Source organism: Ochotona princeps, chromosome 4 (assembly GCF_030435755.1).
Source record: "Ochotona princeps isolate mOchPri1 chromosome 4, mOchPri1.hap1, whole genome shotgun sequence".
Classification (NCBI taxonomy): Eukaryota; Metazoa; Chordata; class Mammalia; order Lagomorpha; family Ochotonidae; genus Ochotona; species Ochotona princeps.
This window is the reverse complement of record NC_080835.1, coordinates 47111457-47120459: the sequence shown is the minus strand read 5'-3', so window position 1 is coordinate 47120459 and position 9003 is coordinate 47111457. Positions and strand designations below refer to the sequence as shown.

General features: G+C 46.7%; 1 protein-coding gene across 1 annotated transcript in view; it reads left to right on the top strand.

The window, feature by feature from the left end:
• Positions 1–2828: 2828 nt before the first annotated feature.
• Positions 2829–9003, top strand: part of IPO7 (importin 7) — a 51790-nt gene continuing 45615 nt past the window's right edge. Inside the window, exon 1 of the mRNA XM_004593796.4 lies at positions 2829–3066. Within this exon, the coding sequence (XP_004593853.1) occupies positions 2983–3066 (84 nt within the window). The 5' untranslated portion in view covers positions 2829–2982. The remainder of the gene's footprint in view (positions 3067–9003) is intronic.

The following is a 9003-nucleotide window of genomic DNA, read 5'->3' as shown; positions in this document are numbered from 1 at the left end:
AGGACATTAGCCACTAGGCCACCATGCCGGGCCCCTGAGGTAAATTCTTAAACAGATTACATATCATGGCCCCGGTGAAATATTGTAGAGGCTAAAATCCTCACCTTGAACGCACATGGATCCCATATGGTTCTAATCCTGATGGCCCTTCCCACCTTGTTTTGGTGGAGCTCTGGCTGGCAGTTCAGTTCAGACCACTGCTCACCGAATAGCCTAGGTTATTGGTCACTGCAACACTACATTGTTGTGTCCGTTCCTTCCCATGTCCAGCAGTCTTGAGGTACCCCTCTGCTATTGTTCTGTCCTCTCCTATTTCCTGGAATGTGCCCTCTCTGCTTTACACTGGCCAATGTTTTTTCTTTTTTAAAGATTTTATTATTATTGGAAAGCCAGATATACAGAGAGGAGGAGAGACAGAAAGGAAGATCTTCCATCCGATATTTCACTCCCCAAGTGAGCCGCAACGGCCGATGCGCACTGAGCCGAAGCCGGGAACCAGGAAACTCTTCCGGGTCTCCCACACAGGGGTTCAGGGACCCAAAGCACTGGGCCGTCCTCAACTGCTTTCCCAGGCCACAAGCAGGGAGCTGGATGGGAAGTGGAGCTGCCGGGATTAGAACCGGCGCCATATGGGATCCCGGGAAGTTCAAGGCGAGGACTTTAGCCGCTAGGCTACGCCGCTGGGCCCACTGGCTAATGTTTAAACGTGTCCTTACCCTATTCCACCATTTTGACTCTTTCCAAATAAATACCTTTAGCATAAAGCCAATTTCATCTTTACAGTTTTACTGTTGTGGGGAATTTCCATGTGAAATGATAAAGGTGACCTTCATTCTTGGTGCACACTAAACAATAATTTTCATGTGGACAGTTTCAGTGACAGAAGCAAGATTTTTTAAAGATAAAAATCTTCTGTGGTGGCTAGCATGAGGTGAGCGGAGGGCTCCAAGAGAAGAAAACACAATTTGGGCAAGCAGAACAACAGCTAAAAATCAACAAAGGTACAAAGACCACCAGGCCTGAAGAGGAATCCTGTCCCACTTACTTATGCTAAAACAGAAAGCCATTGCGGCTGGCTGGCCTGGTAGCAAGCAGGCTGCTCCACTCCCCATCCAGCAAGGTGCTAGTGGCCTGGGAAAGCAGAAGAGGATGGCTCAATGCCTTGGGACCTTGTGCAGGCATGACCCAGAAGAGGCTCCTGGCTCTCACCTTCTGACTGGCCCTCCTGTGGCCATTGAGGCCATTTGGGGAGTGAGGCATTGGCTAGAAAGCTTCTTTTTCTTTCTTTGTAGCTCTTTCAATTAAAATAAATACATTTTTCAAAAGTCATTAGAAGGGGATCTGATGCAATGGCTCAATGGCTTAAACCCTCATTTTTTCTATTTGGAAATTATTTTTATTTTTGGTGATGTTTACACAGTTGATCAGGGTGGGAAGGGTGGAGGATAAGAGGATCTTATTTACAAATTTACTTTTTCTTTTTTTTTTTTTAAGGTTTATTTATTTATTGCAAAGTCAGATATACAGAGAGGAGGAGAGACCGAGAGGAAGATCTTCGGTCTGATGATTCATTCCTCAAATCACCAAAATTGCTAGAGCTAAATCAATCCGAACCCAGGAGCCAGGAGCCTCTTTCAGGTCTCCCATACAAGTGCAGGGTCCAAAAGCTTTGGGCCGTCCTCGACCGCTTTCCCAGGCCGCAAGCAGGGAGCTAGATGGGAAGTGGCCACAGGGATTAGATCTGCGGCCCATATGGGATCCCGGTGCGTTCACGTTAACTCCTTTAGCCGCTAGGTTACTGTGCCTGGCCCCACATTTTCTTTTTGCTGTATCTGGTGGAGGGAGGATACAAAGGGAGAAACCTTACCCCAGCCTCCCTACTGTTGCCTTACCCAGGGATGGAAAGCTGCCAGCTGATGTCATCCCAGGGTCCCCATGGTGGAGCATTTTCTGAGGGTTCTGCTCATGTGGTTTCAATAGTCCTAAAATGCTGTTGCTCCTGCAGCATCATTGGATTGCTGGGACTGGGATCCCATATGAGTGCTGGTTCGTGTTCCAGCTTCTCTACTTCCTGTCCAGCTGCTTGCTTGCAGCCTGGGAAAACAGTGGAGGATGACTGAAAGCCTTGGGAGCCTTTACTGGCGTGGAGACCAAGAAGCTCCTGCTTCCTGGCTTTGGTTCCGCTCTGCACTAGGCACTGTGACCATTTGGGGAGTGAATTAGCGGTCTTTCAATTTGTCTCTCCTCAGTAAATCTGATTTGCCTTTCCAATAAAAAATTTAAAAATCTTTTTAAAAAATGTTATTAGAATGCTGTGACTGGTAACTTCTTATAATAAGGTGAAAATCAGCAGGGTGGGAAGACACTTTGGTTGCCAAAAGCACCCTCTGGGCAAGGATTTTGTATACCTTTTTCTCATTCCAACAGGGACATGACCATAATTGCCTATTAGCTTATCTAATTGCCACATTTCCCGGATAAAATTTATATATATTGACGAAATCTTGTAAATGCTGGGTGAAAGAGCACACATTTTTACGGCATTTAAAAATGCATCTCAAATTTCTTTTCACAAGTTTGCTTCAGTTATACAGCTATTAGCAATGGTTTGCATCCCTTTATGGTCACCAAATGCCTGTTAAATTTATTTTGGTCATCTATGATTTTAATCTGTTCTCTCTGTGTAATTATTAATTTTTTGTTAAGACCGGTCTATCAGCGACTGCTCCCGCAGCCACGTGGGCGGACTGGGCTTGCGGACTACATCTCCCAAGGTGCCGCGCGGCCGCGCCGACAGGAAGTGGCTTGAGCATCTCCCGCCTCCACGCCGAAGCGAAGAGGTTCTATCCGGGGCCTTGGCGCTTCTCTTTCCTTTCGCGCCGGTTGCCGCTGCGGAGCGCGGCCGGTCCATGTGCGCAGTGAGTGGCGCTATTCCTGGCCCAGTTGCACCGGAGTCCCGGGTTTGACCGAGTCGGCGCTGTCATGGACCCCAACACGATTATCGAGGCCCTGCGGGGCACCATGGACCCAGCCCTGCGCGAGGCCGCGGAGCGCCAGCTCAATGAAGTAAGGGACGCCGGGCTGGCGGCGGCGGCAGGGCGCACGGCGGCAGGGCGCACGGCGGCAGGCCGAGCCCTCCGGCTTGGCCACGGGCGCGGACCGAGAGGCCCGGCTCGAGGGGTGGGGCGGGGATCGGAAGGCAAGTGCCACGCCGGGACGCCTCGGGCTGGGGTGGCGGCGCCGGCCGGCGCGCCGGATCCCGGGTTGGGCCTCTGGACTGCGGTGTAGACGTGGGGAGCCGAAGCCGGCGAAGGCGAAGCGGGCGTGACGGGCTGGACACATGGCCGGATCCGGTGGCCGGCCGCCCTCCGTGGCTCCTTCCCAGCCCGTTCCTTGGCGCCAGGAGGGGGCGAGATTCTTGGGACGGCTTTATTTTATTTTTAATTTTTTTTTTTTCTCTCAGACGTTTTTGAGAATGATCTCCCCCGGCGCCAGATCTAAAAGGGCTCTGGGGAATGCTGTCTGGTCGTGTAGGGGGGCTGCGCCTGTCAAGCCTTGTCACTTACCTGAGCCGGTCTCTTGGGTCCAACTTCCCCTGCTCCTGGCTGAGCTGCTCTTCACAGAGAGGCAGGGGTAGTGGAAGACCCGCAGGGGCAGGTGAAGTGCACTCTTGTAAGGTAGGACCGCACCGACTGATTCCTGGAGGAGTGACCTTGGACGGTTCTCTTAGCCTCTGGCTGTTGAGTTTTCCCCCAATTCAAAAAATTAGGCCGTGGGATGAGAGGCAATGTTAAGTCTGAGAGCTTTGAAATGTATCAAACTCTGCATACCATTCTCTGAGGGGGTCCCTCGTGGTTTTGGAGGGGGGACTGCCGTTTGGCAAATGGCGTTACCATACGGATATTTTAGTTACTCTTTCTTGGTTTAAAACTTTATTGTCTTTCCAGAAGTATCAGGAGTATTACTTGAACATCTTCAATGTACAGTGTTGTACTAGAACAACACTAGTATGCTGTGAAGGGAACTGCACAGCCCCAAGACCGCAGAGTCTAGGTGCCTATCTTGGAATAAGGAATAAAAATTGTTTCAAAATGAAGTTAGCTCTTTCATATGTAAATGAGTCATCATTATACTATAGTAAGAGTGACAATTGCAGGCTCAAATTCTTCAACTCGGAGTCATCTGGGGAGGAGCTTAGATTTCTTCTGGATGCCTTGAATGTGACTAAAGTATGGAGGGAGATAGTGGATCACTTTTTGTTTTGATTTGTTTTGGGATAGACACGAGTTTATTTTGCTTATGAAATGGTAATGCAGAGAGAAGCCTAGAAAACAAAAAAATTGATCGTAGTAACCAAGACTTTTTAAAAACGGCACATCATTTTGACTAAATATACTAGCTTGTAATTGTTTTTGAAAATTGTTAGTTGATTTGTTGATTGCTTATGTAACTACTGAAAAAGTAATACATGCTGAAAATTTGTTCACTTACTCTCCTAACAGGTGTTGTCTGTGTAGTTAGATGCACTATTACTTTTTAATAGAAACTTGGAGTAAACATATCCCCAACTGGTTTTGGGAAGATAACTAACCAAAGCCTGCTTCACTTATCCATTAAATGGCTCTTGTGGAATATTGTGGAGCAGTGAAGTGAATAATAGAAAATCTTTTCTGTCAGAGATGTTCTAACCATCGTTTTCTGTGTTTGTTAGCTGTTTATTTTTGGCAAATTTCTCTCAGTTATTGCCCTTACGTAGTTTAATAATTTTCCTAATGGTAACTTTCAGAAATATTTGCTTTACCCTCTTATCTTTTTATTCTATTTTGATGAACTTCGCCCTCATCTTCCATTTGAATACTGTTTGGGTTTCCTACAACAGATCCTCAGTAAATTTTGAAGACCTTAAATATAGTAAGAATGAGGAAGTGACGTTGACATCTCGGAGGCTCTCGGTCTGGAAAAGATGAACCATGATTCTGTCATTCTGCGTCTGTTTCACTTGAGACCTTGTTTAGGCTCCTTGGGTAAAAAGATCTTTGACCTTTGAAAGTATTCCCTACTAAGGAAAGTAGGTAATAATTAGTTTAAAAAAATTGCCAAATATTATCAAGGTATTTGTAGATCAGAACAAAACAGTGCTCCTACCCCAGCCTTTGTATTTAATTCCTGTCATTCGTTTATCAGTTTAATAATTTGTTCTATGTGACATAGCTGTTCAGATATCTCGTCAGTGAGGAGTTCCCACACTCCCTGTCTTTAACTTGCTTATTCTTGTCTGTAGCACTGATTGATCATACATATTTTGCCAGTTTTTGTCCCACTATAGTTTATAAGTTTCATGGTGTCATTATTATTATTTTTAAAGATTTATTTATTTTTATTACAAAGTCAGATATATTTATTACAAAGTCAGATATACAGAGAGGAGGAGAGACAGAGAGGAAGATCTTCCGTCCGATGATTCACTCCCCAAGTGACTGCAATGGCCGGTACTGCGCCAGTCTGAAGCCAGGAACCCGGAACCTCTTCCACATCTCCCACGCAGGTGCAGGGTCCCAAAGCCTTGGGCCATCCTGGACTGCCTTCCCAGGCCACAGGCAGAGAGCTGGATGGGAGGTGGAGCTGCCGGGATTAGAACTGGTGCCCATGCGGGATCCTGGGGCATTCAAGGCGAGAACTTTCGGCACTAGGCCACGCCGCTGGGCCCCCCTTCGCCTATATTTTAAACCATCTCTAGATTACTCACAGTGTAAATGCCCTGTAAGTGGTTGTCACTCTGCTTTGTTTTGAGAATGTTAATGAGTAGAAACAGTATACATGCTCAGCACAGAATGGTTCCCTTTAGTGGTTCCTGTAGACGGTAAACTACTAATGTAGGGATCTTTGGAAAGTTATTGCTAAGCGCCGGTTTCTTATGTCTCTAGTGAAATTGTGTCATCGTGTTAGGTGAATTGAGTAAAATAATGTATGTTAAAATTTGAGGAAGATGGTTACCACTTAGTGAGTCCTCTCCATATTAGCTGAATCACTGTGTATGTGATTCAGTCTAAAACTCAAGTTGCCGTACTGTTTCTTACCTCAAACCTAGTATCTTAGCAGTTGTCATCTGAATGGAAAGTGAGTGCACACAGAGATTGATAGTAAGTAGTAACATTGTCACATGAAAATTGGCACATAGGCTGATAGGAAATATTTGTTGAAAGAAGAAAGTAGATATGTTAAGAATCTTTATCCTTTTTTAAAAAAAAGATTTATTTATTTTTATTGGAAAGTCAGATATATACAGAGAGGAGACAGAAATATCTTCCGTCCAATGATTCGCTCCCCAAGTGACCACAATGGCCAGTGTTGCATTGATCTGAAGCCCGGAGCCAGGAATTCTTCCAGGTCTCCCACGTGGGTGCAGGGTCCCAAGGCTTTGGGCTGTCCTCGACTGCTTTCCCAGGCCACAAGCAGGGAACTGGATGGGAAGTGGAGCTGTCGGGATTAGAACCGGCACCCACAAGAGATCCTGGCCCGCTCAAGACAAGGACTTTCAGCCTCTAGGTCAAGGTGCCTGACCCAAGAATACTCATCCTTGTTGTGTTGGAAAGCCCCTTTGTGATGGGGTTGCTGTTGCTGTTGCTGCTGCTGACTGAGTAAAGTAGCCCCTGTTATGTCAGCATCCCGTGTGGCCACACTTTTGAGCCCCCTTTCAATTGAACTTTTCTGTGCCTGGGAAAGCAGCAAAAGGCAATTCCTGGCTTCAGGCTGTCCTAGGCTCTGGCTGTTGCTGCCATCTGAGGAATGAAGCAGCAGATGGAAGGAATGGCCTCCACTCTTCAAGCAAATAAATAATTTTGTAAAAATGGATTAATAACTGCAACCTGCTTGAGAGTCCATTCAAGTTCCGATTCTCTGTCTGCAGTCCAGATTCCTGCTACTGCATCCTGGAGGCAGCAGACAATCTGTCACTCTGGCTGTTGTGGTATTTGGAGGCCTGCAGATGGCACTATGCATCCTTGAATAATTTAATTGGGACCACCCTTTATGGCCTCATGAGTTAAGCTTCCCCCTCAAATAGCAGCACTCAATATGGGTGCTGTTCTGCTTGTAATCAGCTCCCTGCCAGTGGTGTGGGAAAAGCTGCAAAAAGTGTTTGGTCCCCTGCTGTCTGCTTGAAAGACCTGGATGAAGCTCTTGTCCCACTGTTCTGGCCTAGCCTAGCCCTGGTAGTTGTGCTCATCAGGGGAGTGAACAGGTGAGTGAAACATTTTTCCCTGTATGTGTCTCCCTCTCTGTAACTCTTCTTTCTTTCTTTCTTCCTTCCTTCCTTCCTTCCTTCCTTTCGTTCGTTCTTTTCCGGGTCTCACATGAAGGTACCAGGTCCCAAGGCTTTGGGAGCTGGATGGGAAGTGGGACTGCCTGGATTACAATCAGCACCCCTATGGGATCCTGATGCGTGCAGGGTGAAGACTCTAGCCACTAGGCTACTGCATTGGGCCTTTCTTTCTTTTAAGATTATTTATGTTAGATCCTGGCATGATGGCTCAGTAACTGAATGCTTGCATATGGCAGGATTCGATTGGATGCTGGTTCATGTCCCAGCAGCTCCACTTTCAATTCAGCTCCATGCTGTGTCCTGGGAAAGCAGTAGAAGATGGCCCAAGGCCTTGAACCCTGCAACTTTGTGTGGGACCAGAAAGAATTTCCATGCTTTGGTGTGCCTTAACCCCTGCCTTTGTGGCTGCTTGTGGAAACGAAGCAGTGGATGGAGTTTCTTTGTCTCTGCTTCTCTCTGTAAATCTGCATTTCAAGTAAAAACAAGGTTTGTTTTATTTTTATTTGAAAGGGAGATTTACAGAAAGTGAGAGATTTATCTGCTGATTCAGGTGATTTCAACACCCGAAGCTCCGTGGATCCACAGCCAGGAGCCAGTAGCTACTTCTGGGTTTCCCATGAGGGTGTAGGGTCCCCAGACCTTGGACTGTCCTCGACTGTTTTCCCAGGCCAAAAGCAGGGAGCTGGATGGGAAGTGGGTCGGCTGGGACCGAACTGGCGCCCCTATGGGATGTGCCCACATGGAAAGCAAGGCTGCTGTATGGGACCCAAAACAATTTTTTTCTAAGACTTAATTATTTTTGTTGGAAAGATAGATTCACAGTGAGGAGAAACAGATCTTCAATCCACTGATTCACTCCCCAAGTGATCACATTGGCCAGAGCTGAGCTGATTTGAAGCCAGGAGTCAGGAGTTTATGGGTCTTGCATTCAGGTATAGGGTCTGAAGGTTTGGTGCTGATCTGTTCTGCTTTCCCGGGTCATAAGCAGGGACCTGGATGGCAAGTGCAGCAGCTAGAAAACAAACTGGTACCTATATGGGATGCCTGCACTTGGAGGAAGAGGATTAGCTGGTTGATCCATTACGCTAGCCCCAGATGTTCAAAATTTTTAACATCAATGGCTCTCAACTAGGTATGAGTGGAATCAGTCTTTATATTAAAAAAGTTATATAACATGTAAAAAATTTTCTTCTTTGATTCTTTTCTTTCCCTCCTTTTATTGGAAAGTCAATATACAGAGAGGAGAGACAGAGAGGAAGATCTTCCGTCCAATGATTCACTCCCCAAGTGGCTGCAATTGCTGGAGCTGAGCCAATCTGAAGCCAGGACCCTGGAGCCTCTTCCAGGTCTTCCATGCTCGTGCAGGGTCCCAAGGCTTTGGGCCATCCTTGACTGCTCTCTCAGGCCACAAGCAGGGAGCTGGAATGGAAACAGGACAGCCAGGATTAGAACCAGTGTTCAAGGCGAGGACTCTACCACAAGTCTATTGCATGGGGACCTTTTTTTTTTTAAGATGTAGTTATTTTTTCTGGAAAGTCAGATTTTATAGAGAGAAGAAAGATGTTCCATCCATTGTTTCATTCCCCAAGTGGCTGAGCTGATCCAAAGCCAGGAGCCAGGAGCTTCTTCCAGGTCTCCCTCATGCAGGGTCCCAAGGTTTTGAGCCACCCTCGACTGCTTTC